This window comes from Notothenia coriiceps, unplaced genomic scaffold (assembly GCF_000735185.1).
Source record: "Notothenia coriiceps isolate Sejong01 unplaced genomic scaffold, NC01 NC01_scaffold00031885, whole genome shotgun sequence".
NCBI lineage: Eukaryota > Metazoa > Chordata > Actinopteri > Perciformes > Nototheniidae > Notothenia > Notothenia coriiceps.
In genome coordinates this window covers 185022-200619 of record NW_011364586.1, presented here as the reverse complement: position 1 = coordinate 200619, position 15598 = coordinate 185022, and the positions used below count along the sequence as shown (strand labels likewise).

Genomic DNA, 15598 nt, shown 5'->3' with positions numbered 1-15598 from the left:
ATGTTTTTTCAAAACAAATTAGAATGAAATTGCGACGTTTTAAGTACATTTTCACAAAAACTAGGCTCATGCTTACAGCCCCTCCTGTCAGTGGAAGAGTCCTAAACAAAGTGTAAAGTCCCTTTCCCTTGCTTTGGAAATGTATCAGAGCTAATTCTCCGTCAAACAGATGTTTTGCCGAGCCACATCAAAACAAAAAGCTTCTGAAAGATCTCCAGGCAGATTGTTGAAAGGAGAAATCATTTTGGTGACCTTTGCTCCACCTAAATCCAGATTAGCATAAAGCACTCTGGGTGACTGAGTGTGATAATAAGCCCCCAAAAAAATGATGTGGAAAGTTATTCAGCATGCAGTCTCACAAAAGTTTGGCTCGACTTTAGAGAAATATTTCCAATTTATCCTGAAAACGCCAACGTAAATAAGTTTTTATTTCTTCCTTTGATTTCCTTTCAGTAACCAAGAGTTGCATGTCTAACTTTACCGATGCTTTTAATTCGCTCTCTGTGACAAATGCAATTAAAACTTTACTGCGGACCACCTGCTTCTTCACTGTGCGACTGGACGGACATGCACTTAGACGAGGAATGTGAATTTGAGACCTCCTGGCCTTCTGTGCTAAAGCTAATAGTCTTGGAATTTGCTCTGATGGTCTGTTGGGATGGCGCGCAAACATTTACTGTTGACATCTGTTTCAATGTCTCAACTTAATCATATTTGCTTTCCCATTTAGATTGAAAGAAACGTAAATATGAACATTACCTAAACTCTGTTCATTCAAGCCGAACGGTATCACCTGACTCGTGTTGTCTGCGGTGAGTCTCAGAAAAACAAGCAGCTGGAAACAACACTGCTGTTGAGTTTGGATTATTGATCACATTAATCTGCAATGATTATTTTCCCCGGGTGAATTTGTTGTCTAAATACTGGTTTGAAGTAGTGTAATTAAAATAGGCTTTGAAGAAGACGCCCGTTGACATTTTAAGAAACATATTTTTGAGAACAGCTCTAAGTGAAGTGTTTGTTACTCAGAACTTCAATGGAGGACGTTTCAAAATGAATTACGGTTTTAAATTGCTGCTGAATGTTTATTTGTACCATATCTGCCATGATGCAGGGAAAGAAAAACAATGGTGCGTCATTTATCAGGGATATGTTCTCAGAGGGCAGCTCAATGTGTGTTTATGAACAGGAACGAGACTCTGATGTTGAATGTCATCACGGTTTCTGAAGCCGGTCCATCAACTAACACAACAACGTTTTAGATCATTTCATCTTGATTTCACGAAAAACATCATTATTTATTGTTGGGTTTGTTTGTTTTCTTTTGCTCTTGTCTCTTTTTGTATATCTCTACACAACATCTACATTTTGAAATCAATATATATGAAGGATAAACAAAAAAAGAATATTAGATGGCAGTGCTTGTTGGGATACAAGTTGTTTTTATATATATATATATTTTTTTTTATTTATACCGTCCTATAGGTTGTTTGATTTTCAGTTGTTCGCCATGCCAGAAGGAAGCAGAGGGATCCACTCACTTTATGAGAGATGATTTACAGCTGGAACATTGCAGTAGATTTAAAACATAATTTAGTATTATTATTCCTCTAGAGTAGTTGCATTAAGCAATACATTGGTAAAAAAAGACAAAATAACATTTTCACTTTAAACACATTTTAGACTTTTTCATTCCAAATTATTTTCATGTATTTCAATGTATGAACAGTCTTTCCTAACCCTAAGTTGAAAACAAGATACATCTATTAGTAACTAATAATATCTACAAGCCCTATGATTCAAATATCCATGAAAGTAAGACAATGAGCCAGCATGCAACATACAAGGCCTCAGCTAAATGGTATTCAGCCAACAATAATGTTATTATTTACATCTTCACTTTCCCTACTCTGACAAGTCAAAATGTCTTCTGTTAAATATAACTGTTATTAAGTCAATGTTTATCTAGTCCTGGTACATTTTGTGTTTCTCTGGCTGGAAGAACTACCTAAATAAATCCATCATATTCTTTATTTATGTGAGGCTGTTGGGTTATTTTTATTGCGATTAAACTGAGAATAGTCGTTGCCCCGGCTGCCACGTGACTCTGTCTTTCCTCTGATTCGGTTCCTCGTGGATCCTCCCAGCAGAGATGGAAGCGCTCTGGTCAAAAATACTCCGAGCCCACTGGATGGAGCTAAAAAGACACTCGGCACCGACAGAGAAACCCAATCTGACCAGAGCTAACCAGAAGATTAAAGACCAAACCAAAACATGTAGCTCAAAACAACTTAAACACAGTCTCCCTCCCATATCTGTTACTACATCTGTCGTTAAAGTTACCACAATAAAAGTTCAATAAACCAACATGTGTTCACGCGATAAATGGGTGTGATGGAGGTTGATAGACGACAGAAAAAGATGTAAAGATTAATTGTTAATTGTATGATACTATTTATGTTGACATTAAAGTCTTGAGTATTTGTAGATGGAACTGATAGGTTCAGTAATTACCCAAAATTGATGGGACATTACGCCGCAATAGGACATAAAGTGCAGTGTTTTTACAAGATAACTACTTGAATTATAACAACAAAAGCTGAACTGCTAATGAGTGAAACATAAACGGCTGAATGGACCGTGAACTTAATGCCCTGCTTTTTTTTTTTCCCCCTCAATTTTCTAAGTTTAAATTCTTGACACTTTAGAGAAAAGAACGTCAGAGTGTTGACCCAGACTTAAAATGTTAGTTTTAATATAGTTCTGCACTGTTGTTGACTCCAGATACATTTATGAGCATTAGCCAACAAAGCGAACTCGAGTCTAGCCCAAACAAACGGGGATGAAAGGCGGCCTTTGATCCTCGGCCGACCGTAGTGACTTCAGCACTTCAGCTCGATTGTTTTCAGCTGAGGTTTCTCTGGGTGGCTTCACTTCAAGCTACAGCTGAAACTGCCGGAACAAGATTTACTCGGGATTTAAGAACCACTAAGTTGGCTCCAAAAAAACTCAGCTAAACCAAATAGACGCTTATTTTCTGAGCTGCTGCATGTAGCCCCCGAAGTTATTGTGATTCAGAATGACAAAAGCTCTAGCCTCATGTCTCTGTGCTGAATATTCACCGTCTTCTCAGGCCCATTTTCTGTCATTTCACACCACTGCCAGCTTTACGTTGGGGCTACGACAGCTCACATTCCGTCTGATCATAGTTGTGTGTGACATTTCAAAGAGGATTATGAGAATGAACTGTGATAAAAACTATTTTCACGTGACCCCTGAGCACTTGACCTCTGATAGGCTAGCGCAGCGTAGCACCAAGACTCAGACTCCTGGGACTCGCATGTTGTGAAATCCGTGCTCGAGGAGAATTAAAAGGGGGCGACCGATGAGGAAGTCGAATATACGAAGAGGTAAAAGTCCTATGGGCTGCATTTTCTGGAGGTGAAACCCAATATTTAATACCTAAAAGTGCTCATAGTTTGGATTAGAGCTCAGTTCATGAACCGTGAAATCAGTTTTCTAAAGAATGTGTTAGGGAATCTGACCTCCAGTCACTAGAATAGAGAAAAATGTGTGTTCTGATTCTCTACTTAAAACAACCAAAACAAATTCAAAAGCAAAAGCTCACCAAGAAATAAAACCAGATGTAATGTGAAGCACAGCCATCTACTTAGTATCCCCAAACACACACACACACACACATACACACACACTCCTCTATTAATATATTATTGTGTGTCTCACTTGTTGCCAACATAAATAGCGTTATGTGCTTGAACATGTTGACAAAGCAGCCATGGCTCATTGCTGGTTGATGGATGGCCGTGTGTGCCATGTTAATTATTAGTACACATAAAAGGATGCTGTTATTTCCAGACCTGGCCCCAGCAGGGCCCAGCCGGAGGGGTCACTGGGTAAATACGGAGCCATCAGTCTGCGACTATATCACTCAATCTTGATGTATGAGCAACGAGGTACAAATTAAACGCGCGGCGACCTTCTAGGGGGTACGGCACTCAACGGGACGCCATTTGGGCTAATTCCTGCATGGGGTTCAGACAATAGGCCACTATACCACATGGTGTAATTACTTTGTGTACACACATCTGGAATTAAGCTCCCATAGGAAGCTAATACATTTGGAAAGAAGGCCGACCATTTTAGATTTGCAAAATGTAGTATGTGTGGAAAGTGGAGGGTGTGTGTGTGTGTGTGTGTGTGTGTGTGTGTGTGTGTGTGTGTGTGTGTGTGTGTGTGTGTGTGTGTGTGTGTGTGTGTGTGTGTGTGTGTGTGTGTGTGTGTGTGTGTGTGTGTGTGTGTGTGTGTGTGTGTGTGTGTGTGTGTGTGTGTGTGTGGGGTGGTTGACTTCGAATGTAGATGCTGATGAACACACGCCAACTCTTGACCTTCTCATGTCACCCGCTCAAAGTTAATCATTGCCGTAGAAACAAGGAGAAAAGATGCTCTTTGAGCCCCGAGCTCAGAGGAGATTACATGTCATATATACAGTATCCCTCAAATCTCTCGCTCGCCTTCTTTTCTCATACACACTTATGGGCTTCCCACTCCGGTTACAGCCATCTTGCTTCTATTTGACGACGCTCCAGCCCCACTTTCCATACCAATCCTATCTGTGTCATTTTGACGAACACAGGCTGAGAGATGCACCATGTCGGGGGCTGCAGATTAGGGTTGCATCTGGATTTTATAGCAGCTCAATTTTCCGTGTTGGTGCTCAGATTGGATGTGATGAGCTGAGACGTAGTCAACGTGAATGTCAACTCCAGACTGATATTGATATTGATCCTCAGGTTGAGACGGTTGCTGAGCGTCAGCCACAACACGGTGTGAGACATGGAGAGAGCATGAATCTGAATCAGGGCGTAAATAGTCCCAGCGTTTAAGTCTGGACTTCTGTTTCTGTCATGAAAATGTGGATAATTCTGTCTTTAATTCTCTCATTTCCTGGGATTACTGCCTTATTGTATGTTTTTTATACTAAGTTGTAAAGTATGTTTCCACAGCAGCCTTTGTGGATGAAACTCAATTCTCCTCATGCAGTTTAACAAGTGATAGATTTTAAAACTCGAGTACAAATATTTATAACTTTATTGATAGTTTACTTGTACAAGATGTACATTCATATTTTGCGAATCAAAAGGGGAAAAACAAACTGTACGATGATTCATGTTTAGGCATGCTTGCATGTGAAATGATAATCATTTTTAATGGGTACAACAAATTCCATGGAGTATTGTTCAATTCAATCATCCCTGAAATGTTTGTAAACTCGGACACGCTACATTTTTTTTCGGCAAACAATGCACTACAGCCACACCTCTTAATTCAAAATCAACACTTAAAAAAAACATACAAAAATAAATGCAAAGCCATGTAAAAATGTACACTTGTAGTTCAACGATTTCATCTTTCATAATCTTTCAGACAAAATAATAAATAAAACACCCATATGTTTAATTTAAAATGGAGACATAGATAAACGATTCTAAATGGAGGTCTGTTAGCAGAGAAAATAGTTTTTTGGAGACTGTTAGAGGTACATAGATCTTCAGCAGATCAATATGTTTAACGCAGCTCTGACAGCAGTGCTAAAAAGTCGTCAAAATAATGTTTCAATACCCAAATAATCAAATGTTCTCTTTTGCCTGGAACACTTGGTAAGATACAGTTTAAATTATTAGGAAATGAATGATGAAATGTCCCATACAACATGCAGAAGTTAATCATAGTGTAAACAACGGCTTTATTTGGAATTAAATGCTGATTTGTTGGTTTATTATGAACAATATCCTCAAATGTGGTGTAGGCTTTTTATTTATAAAGAACCAAACCCATGTTTCTGCAGCGTCTACAAAACTAAACTGCTTGAATACAGAGGATGGGATATGGCACCTGGTAATGAGTGACTTCTTCTCAAACTCAATAAAATATACACTGCTGTAGAAAAGCTGTTGTTTGGTAAAGAAATTCAACACTCCAAAAGAAAAATCATTGGGTCTCCTTATCGTTAAGGATTAACTGCTAGCTGTTTTGAACTTTTTTGCTATTTACAGTATTGCACTTAAACTGCACACCATTGCATTCCAGTTTGACTGATGCTTTCTTCATATTTTCAGAATTACAAAAAAGAAAAAAAGAACGCATGGTTACCCTTTATCCAAGATAGTGTCCTTCCGCCGAACACATTACAATATCAAATCCCCTTCCCCTTTTAATTAGTAAAGTAGTATCTGCTTGTAGTGCCATTTGTAAACACCCACATACAAGACCTGAAGTGCAAAGGCTATCTTCACTGCTTTACCCAGGATACAACACAACAAAAACGGGAAGAAATAAAGACAGAGAGTGCACGCTGTGAGGAGAAATGCAAACCAAGTCTCGCCGACACACGCCCAGCAACGCAGAATAAAACACGTCTCCCCTCCGCAGCAAAGGAAGGATGAGTTTTTGCTTTTGATATAGCACAAGTCCATAAGAAGTGAAAGGTCCGCAATGGAGACCTTTCAATTTGTGTGTGTTGGGGGTGAGGGGGTGGGGGGGGAGTGGGTATGTCGAATGGCAGTGTTAAAAACTGTTGTCGAGCGTTTATGTCAAGTGTGGATGGAGACGGTCCCACAACAGTCCTCCATTAGAGCTCATGCACTCGGCAGCAGCAGGGAACACAGTGACTGGAGACAGATATGGCCTTTTTTAATGTTTTTCTTCATTTTTTCTAGTGAGGGGAGGGTGTAAAGGTGTAAGCCGTTCCAATGCCTCGGTGAGGTGGTGTTTGGGTCTATTTCCCCCCCATGCTCAACCCTCTGCATTGTCAACATGTCGGCAGCCAGCGTCAGCGCGGCTCCGCTTTGGGCCCTGCTGCTGCCTGCCCGTTTGCTTTGTTCTAACGCCTTCTGGTCTGTCGGGCCCCGGCCTGGCCCTCAGACAGACATCCACATGTGTTTGTACGGTCCTTGGGATGTGATCTGGGCCTGGAGTGGACTGAGCCACTGGCCCCGCAGAAGTCCTGCCTGTTGGGGCGAAAAGTAAAAGGTGATTTCATTGGTATTTAATTACCGTTCTCTACAAGTGGTTTGTTTTGGCAGCTGGTTTTGTGACAATTTTTTCGCTCCCTCCTTCTCTTTTATTTTCCTCCTCCACTGTTCTCCCTCTTTCTCTTTCACACACACTCTCTCTCCCCCCTCTCTGTATGTGTTCCTCCCTTTCATTCTCACTCATTGTTTTTGTTTAGTTTAGTTTTAGCTGTGAGTGTCACGGCCCTTTCACAGGCTCAGTCTTGTGTGAGGGGCGATTATGGGCATCAGGCGAGCGGAGGGGCAGCCTGCAGGGGTCAGAGTCCCAGAGCCTCGGCGTGTTTTCTTGCCTTGAGTCGCAGGTCGGCGATGCTCGAGTTCTTGCTGTTGCTTTTGGCAGCTGCCGCCACCGCCGCTGCTGCCGAGGCCGATTCGGCGAGCGATGCCATTGGTAGTCCGAACGGAGGAGGAGGGAACATCAAGTAGGGAGCGTGAGCAGCCAGGTGAGGGTGCAGGTGGGGGTGGGAGTGAGCCACGCCGTCCAACTGGAGCTGGGCTTGGACCTGCAGAACAGCAACACACAAAGTTAGTCAGCATGGGCGCCTCGGGCCTCGTGTGTGTGTGTAAGTATGTGTGTTAAGGATTTAGGTTTCACAGGCTGAGAGTATTAAATTCCCCCTCAAATGTTACCCCCTCAAGGCTGATGCTTACAGTGTGTTTTCTAAGAAAATAGTTAGGGCTGCACTCTGCGCTTTACCCTTTTTTCATGTCAGCTATTCTAAAAGTTAATGAATCATACATTGCTTTCAGACACCACATCCAATTTAATCATCCAGAATCAAAGTCTTTCTAGGACCCAGAACAGATTTGTTTAATTCAGACTGAGGACTCCGTTATACCCTTGGAAATATGCAGTCTTGTTATCCTGATTATGTATTCAATTGCATAAATAAACAATTTTGCACTAAAAAGATATTCACATATTTGGAGTTATAAATATTTATCCAGACATATTCCTGAGTCAAGGGAAAAAAAGAAACCATAAGGAGCATAGAATATCAGTTTTCACATTCTTGGCAATTATTTTATAAGAAGTAGGTGAAAATTAAGCATCCACTCACTTCAGAGGGAGCGTGGAGCCTGTTGCCATTTCTCATGTGTTTCAAACACCACAGGCAGAAGTGGGGAAACTAAAGTATTCCTTGCTTTCCTCTCCAAACAAAATAGAAGGATAAAGTCAAAGTTTTAACTTGACTAAATATAATTTTTTCACTTTGCACCCTTTCATACTGGACTAAAATGACTGAAAATGACTTAAGTTGAAGTTGTTAAATGAAAGGGAAAATGTAACTAAACCACAAATGTATCGTTGCTTAGCAGCGTTGCCATTGCATCCAAACAAAACCTCCCGCAAACAACCAGCGTTTCCACACATCTCATTTACCAACATTCGGGTAACAAACTGTAGCTGTGACTGATAATTTCCAAATGTATAGTGCGGTTACATCTGATTAAAATGCATGAGCACTGATGGAAAAACAAATGCTATTCTTGAAACTTGGTTTTGTGGAGGGGAAATGACGGGAACTGATAAAACAGGTGGTGGACATTTTATGATCTTGTCCTTTTAGATTCCTTATATACGTATTTTAACATAAACAAGCATCTCAGCTTCTTATGTTAATTACAATGAATTTTCCTTACTTTTCAGTTGCTACTAAGTATGAGACACAAAGGTTTTAGGGCCAAGTCATGCACCTTAACCAACCAAACCTCTAACCATCACTTGTTTTATATGCGTATGCTGCATTGTGATGTCAGTGCAGTCTGAGCGTTCTGCCCACTGCCTATTTCAACCTCAAACAGCAAGCCTATCTCGGTATGCAGGCCTCGAGCCTCCACCCCTGCCAGTGCAGCTCAACGCCAATATCCATCAGAGCCCACTCCATTCACCGCTTTCATCATCTCTTTTATGTGCTCGCCTGCCGCACTGTTGGCTTAATTAGGCCGCTGCTTTTCACGAGGGTCAAGCAGACAACACAGCAGCCATGACGCAGGAGCAGATCTCAGCAGATCAAATGTCTGTCCACCTCTCCCTGAAGCTCAGCCCTCTGCACACGGCCAGGAGGTGAAAGGTGCACTGAGGTCTCACACACACACACACACACACACACACACACACACACACACACACACACACACACACACACACACACACACACACACACACACACACACACACACACACACACTGTCTCGCAATAGCTGCATATGGTCTATAGATTAATGTGAATGTACAAATATAGACAGCCTACTTTGGGGACCACAGACTCACTTTGACCTGTTTCTACAGATTCCACTGTCTTCAGCCCTGCCTTAAAAGATGCTGAGTAATCATCTTTTTTTCTCTGCAACTCAGCCTGCATGTTTAACTTTTGTTCATGTGAATCTGACCGGGTTTGTGTTTCTAAGCTTTGTTAGCTCTGATAGAAGAACGTGGCCTACCTGTTGGAAGGGCAACCGGAGGGCACCCATGTTGACGTAGGGTGCTACTCTGCAGGCGTCGAGGTGACTGTTGCCCAGGATCACACCTGGAGAGAAGGGAAAGATGTCTGTCAGACAGCCAGACAGCGGTTGTTATAAGAGATGTTTGAGGTTCTTTTGTTCACATGCAGAAGAAAAGTTTGAAATTGCAAAATGAAAGCAAATACATATTTTCATTAAAGAGGCAATAAAATGACATTTACATTTACCTTTGTGCATCTGGTTTTCTTGTTTTCGACACTTTGCTCTTCTGTTCTGAAACCAGACCTGTAATTGAAAAAGGAAATTATTTATAAGGAAACAAAAATACACACTGTTTTAAATAACAAACAAACAAATCTAGTTTTTGAATTCCTTTTTCAAAATTTGGTACACTATTGGATACTTATATTATTTTTTATGGACATTCCGTTTATTTAAAGCCCAAAGTAAATAAACCATATAAGGTTAAATATAAGCAGTTTAAATATTATCTAGCTGCTTGTATGAAAGGCATATATTTTATAAAGAGAAAAATTGAAAATCTTTACATGATAGGAAGTAGGCCATAAATTGTTAAATACATTTGTATAAACAACCCAGAAAAATCCAGAAGCATAAGGTCACAATAATTGTGATATTTACCTCCAAAAGACATACAAGAAAAGGGTGTTAATATACAAAATAATAATAATAATAAACCAAAATATCGCACCAAAATATCCACAGATATTAAAAATAATAATACAATGATGATATTTTAAGATGTCTTAAAAAAGGGGGGTTAGAAAACTTCCTTGAGCACCTTCCAATTAGCTGGCTGTGTTTGAAGCTTCAGGCTGCGGCCCGTTGTTAATCATCATCAACCTAATTTGCCTCGGTGAATCACATTATCTCCCCCCTCCCCTTCGACCCCCGCAACGATTATCATTTACAGATGCGAAATTAGCGGCTGGTTGCGGGACCACAAAGGGCACACAGATTGATGATGATGAGGATGATGATGATGAAGAGGTGCTGTGGAGCCATTTTGAGCTGCGCGCGCTCAGCATTGTGTCGATGGGAGAGCAATAACTGTCCATTAGAGACAAACGAAGTCAAGTGAAATAATAAATAAATAATGTTGCCATCTCTCAAAAACTGATCTTATAAATATAATTGTATATTTGGGACAATAAATAACATTTATTGATTTTTTTAATCATTGTAATTTAACTAGCATAAATTCAAGGTACTTTTTACATGTTTCACCAATTAAAGAACATTATTGTATTTGTATTAGTATTAGTATTATTATTATTATTATTATTATTATTATTATTGTAGGAAGTAAAGGCATATATTGTAAATTGTAATGAATGAAAGGGCGCTAAGTGATCACTGTTACAGCGTTAAGTGGTGGTAGAAAAGGTGTTTATGAAAATCCCAGGTGATTCTGCATAGACGCACAGTAATCCCTCAGATAAATCAGGGCTAATATTAGACGGGCCCGGGATCAATTCCAATTACGTGCCAGTATGTTAAGCAAAGTGAACTACACTGGTTCAGACAGTTATTTCTTCATTAAGGGCCACTCAATGATGCGCTTCACAAATACCCTAATCTTATTTCCTTTTTGATTTTTTATTAGAGACAGTGAATAATGACATTTAATTTAGCAGCGCGCCAGAAACCCAAAGATATTAGTCCTAACTGAATTACTGCCTGCTCCTCACCAAGCTCTCATAACTTTCAATTAGATTCATTGACAGCTGCTCGGAGCGCAGGTTCACAGCCTGCAACAACCCTGCTGCAATTCACTCTCACTAAATCTGGAGACAACATGTCCCTGAGTCGAAAAAAGTGCCTTTAAAAGGATTTATTTTTTCCGACCATCAACGTGCTCTGTCAGTCGCTTTGATGACGGTAAACAAACAGGCAGGCGTTGAGTCTTTGTCAAATATTTACAGCAAGCATTATTTTAACGCGTATAGCTATACACTTATTAGGCTGATAAATGCAATGGTATCCGGAATTGTCAACCAAGCCCGAGCTCAAAATAGTAGTCTGTGGTCTTATGACGGGTTTTATTCATCTGATTAGCTGAACAGCAGCAGCAGAATTGGGCCAGAATTGAGTTATTTCTAATCTTTTTTTATGGGGACACTACATCAAGCCAATGGCAGATATTACAAAGAAAATGAGGAGCGATACGAGTTGACATAAGAGTGCGTCCCCTGAAGCAGCCATTCAGGCTCTTCATTCATTTTAATCATTGGTTGGATTTTTTTTTCTCCCTCCCCTAAGGCTTCTGGGATCGCAGGCTGTTGGCTCTGCAGGCCCACTGCTGCAGGTTCAGAAGGTTGTTACATCCCGGGTGATTTACAGCACCTCACACGTGTTGGATATCACTGAACTCACACTCTGTTATAAAGTATGGATGTTCCCTTTTTCGTCCTTTTTAAACTACTTGTTAACACCACAGAAGGCATGGGTAAATGTGATTAAATATTCAGTCTAAATTTGGATTAATTTCAATCTGGAAGCCTACAAATCCTAAAAGAGACTTTTGTTGCAGAATTTTGTACAACTGAACTGTTGCAGTAGAATTGTTAGCCCACTTCCTGCGGGGTTATTACGACTCCACAAATAAATAAACATTATAGATTGCTCAAAAATTAAACTATTGAGTGAGCTATACCACAGACACTTTATAAATCCCCAAAGGAATATAAGAACATTTCAGATGTTCTCACAACAGGGGCTGCATCATTTATCTCCTAGGTTTTTAAGGTCATCCTGGCTAAGACTAATTAGATATTGATATTTGTTTTATTTATTTTTGTTGCATGTTACACGAAACACAAAGAGATCTCTTGGAGAAAAAAAAACAAGTAAAGCTTTGTGTATGATATAAACATGACATGTGGCTCACGCTGTTTTACGCATGAAGGGCTTCATTATTATTTAATTTTTTTACAAGCTCGAAGACATTATCAGCATGAGGTCACACTGCAAAACAGTATTGCCCAGAAAAGAAAAGAAACAATTAACTGCATCTTTGTTAAATAGTTGTTATATATTTTTCAAGCAGTGTATTACGTGTTACTTTTCGGTAAATCCATATAGTCTTTTTCAAATGGCACAATATTTAGTTTTTTTATTCGAGCATAAATCAATGACTGATCATCAACACAACTCCCACATATTGCGAAGCCACTAAAAAAACATCAACACCTGCTGTGTAAGATCTATAACAGTCTGAATAAATATAACATCTTACAGAGATCCTAATATAACCACAAAAACACCGAGAATATTTCCACACTGACACACAGCCCTTGCAAGAATATAACGAGAAAAACATCGATTCTTGCTCTCACAGCAGCCTCGCCGTGTTTGGCATTATAAATCAGATAAGAGGGAGAGAGGAAGAGGAAGGAGGGGATCCTCACCTGCACCCTGGCCTCGGACAGACCCAGCCGCTGGCTCAGCTCCTCCCGCATGAACGCGTCCGGGTAGTGCGTCTCGTCGAAGAGCCGCTCCAGCTCGTTGAGCTGCTCCAAGGTGAAGTTAGTGCGACTCCTCCGCTGCTTCAGCTTGCCCTGTGCGTCCTCATCCTCCGACTTCACGTCCTCCTTTTTCTCCTTACACTCGTATATCCCTGTTAACCGGACCATGGTTAAAAAATAAAGGAAATAAGATGCGTTTAAATTCCAGACTTTACTGAAACATGCACTATCTCTCCCCGTCCTGGCCCCCTGCACTGGGCCCTGTCAGGGGCCTAAGGCCTGGCAATTTGGCAGCAACACACACATTACACAGCCTACTTCTTCTTCTGAGAGAGGGGCCTGTGGCTGCATTTCCAGCTTCCATAAGTCAGTGCTGTAAGGTCAGTGCCGATATGAAAGTAAATCAGTCTTTACATGCCATGTAAGCCTAATAAGGATAAGCGATTTAAAGAGCAGAGAATTAAGCTCGGCAAAATGGGAAAGATTTAGGCCTAATTACTCACCTCCGTAAAGAAGGCTGGGGTTATTTCAGGCTATTAATTAAAAAAAGTCAGTCCTAAAATGTAATTTCCTTTTGTTCATTATATCCTTAAAATGCCTGTATTTTCAGTGTAACACGTTGTCAGTATAGTATTCATCCATAACTAACATTGTATACTGTACTATATTGTACTAACATTTATTTAAACCGACATGACAACAAACTGCTGCAATTACTGGCTTGTTTGGTCCCATGTTTGTAGTCAGATGAGGTTACTTTATTTGACTAAAATTAGTTTAATATTATATATTTCAAATGATTAAATGCCAATCCCATCGCATAAATAACTGTCTTCTTCTATTATCTTGCAATAATATCAACCAAAAAAAATAGAATGATAGTATGCTTAATAATACTGAGCCATTTTCACTTTGCCTGTAAGATAAAAGTAAAAACAAGCTAGGATGAATTAATAATTGTCTAAAATTCTTCACACTGCAGACTTTTTGACTGCTCAGTAAAACATGTCCTGTTCTGCTGTTTGACTTTACTTTTTATTTCATAAATAATTGACATCATTTGTTTTGAAAAATATCTATCTTTAGAACATTTTCTGTGGTACATTTTTTAAATTACAGAAATGTAACAGCTGAAAGTATTTCCATTTTCAAAAGCAGTCGACTATGGCATCAGCCTAATCTTTTAAATGTAACACGATGACAATCGTTTTTCAGTTACACTTGTAAAAGATGCCAAACATATGATATTTATTTTTCAGAAATTATTGTAAGAGATAAGAGAAGAAACATTGGAGGAGGAACGATCCCATACACTTTATTATGATTTTCTTCGGCAATGAATACCTTAAAGGTAAGGAAAAGTGGCCACATATTTTCGTGTTGGCAAACAATGTTAAGTTGCCACTATAATAGGGTTGAACTCGGTAATCAAATCCATAATGTAATACTATTGTAAAAAAGATATGAAAGGGTAATATGATTTTTCGTTTGGCCAAACACTGAACGTCTGTCAACAATCATCAAATAGTTAAAACGGCGACCAGACGAAGGGGCCACCTCCTGCTTTGTAAAATAATCTGTGCAGCAACAGAATAAAACGTTAACTTTCCAAATCTACTTTAACTTTACGCGAACCGTGACGTAAACTAATTTTACGCACGGATTCTCGGGCATTTGTAAAAGCGGAAACGTCGCTGTCGATACAAAACAACTGAACTTGAGACATTTCACCGACACAAAACGGCAACATTTTCTTAAAATTAAATCAAAACCTTACCCTCGCTCGACCTCGAAACGCTAAAGTCCTTCAGTTTGTCCTTTTCCAGCTCGACGTGGTCCTTGAACAGATGCGCCGGGCAGCCCTCCGTAATGTCCTGCAGGTTTGTCTCCGGGCTGCCCAGCTCCCTCGCCCTTGTCAAGCCGCTCTCCAAAACTTCCCTGTACGTGATACTCTCTTTGCTGCTCTCCTTGGTTTTCTGATCGAAAGATTTCGACACGAATGCCGTAAGTTCTTCCATGGTCGGCTCTGTCGCTCAGTAGTGGTCCTGGTCAGGGAAATCCACCGTGAGTTGTACCTCACCGTGTCTCTACCAGCACTGCTATAACGCTCTTTTTTTGGAGGCTGGCAGCAGCGACAGATAGAAGGGGTGGAGAGGAGGTGAGATCACTCCTGCTGTTGTGACTGTGTATTTGAGAGCACACTATTTATACACGGCCACCTCAGCCCAGCCCCCCCACCCCTCTTCCCTCCGATTTCTGTGTCTTGAGCAATTACAGGCCGGCTCGACTTTGCAGAATTCAACTTTCAGCAGCTTTTTTTTCCTCTTCTTCCTCCACAAATCAATGATGGAGCTGATGGAGGCGGTTAATTGAATTACGGGTCATTAAAATGCCTACGGTGGCTCTCCCCTGCAAGGAGGCTGTATATGGCTGTTATGTCTAATTAATTCGGCGAAAATTCAATTAACGCGATTAGAAGATACACATGCTGGGTTTGTGGGATTGCCCCATGATTTGTTGGTGTTTGTTGAGTAGAATAATGTGTTTAAAAGC

At 40.3% G+C, this 15598-nt stretch overlaps 1 protein-coding gene across 6 annotated transcripts; it reads right to left on the bottom strand.

Annotated features, from left to right (window-relative positions):
• Nucleotides 1–5118: 5118 nt before the first annotated feature.
• Nucleotides 5119–15207, bottom strand: shox (shox homeobox). 6 transcript variants are annotated; one of them, XM_010788592.1, is made up of 6 exons: nucleotides 14823–15207; nucleotides 12989–13197; nucleotides 9779–9842; nucleotides 9537–9643; nucleotides 7382–7594; nucleotides 5119–7028 (listed from the first exon to the last, which is right to left on the bottom strand). In XM_010788592.1, the coding sequence occupies exons 1-6, from the start codon at nucleotides 15061–15063 to the stop codon at nucleotides 6939–6941; spliced, it is 924 nt and encodes a 307-aa protein (XP_010786894.1). In that variant the 5' UTR covers nucleotides 15064–15207; the 3' UTR covers nucleotides 5119–6938. The 6 variants fall into 6 exon arrangements, with proteins under 6 accessions (XP_010786894.1, XP_010786896.1, XP_010786895.1 ...); XM_010788594.1 differs by having other exon boundaries at nucleotides 9537–9622; XM_010788593.1 differs by having other exon boundaries at nucleotides 9785–9842.
• Nucleotides 15208–15598: the final 391 nt, after the last annotated feature.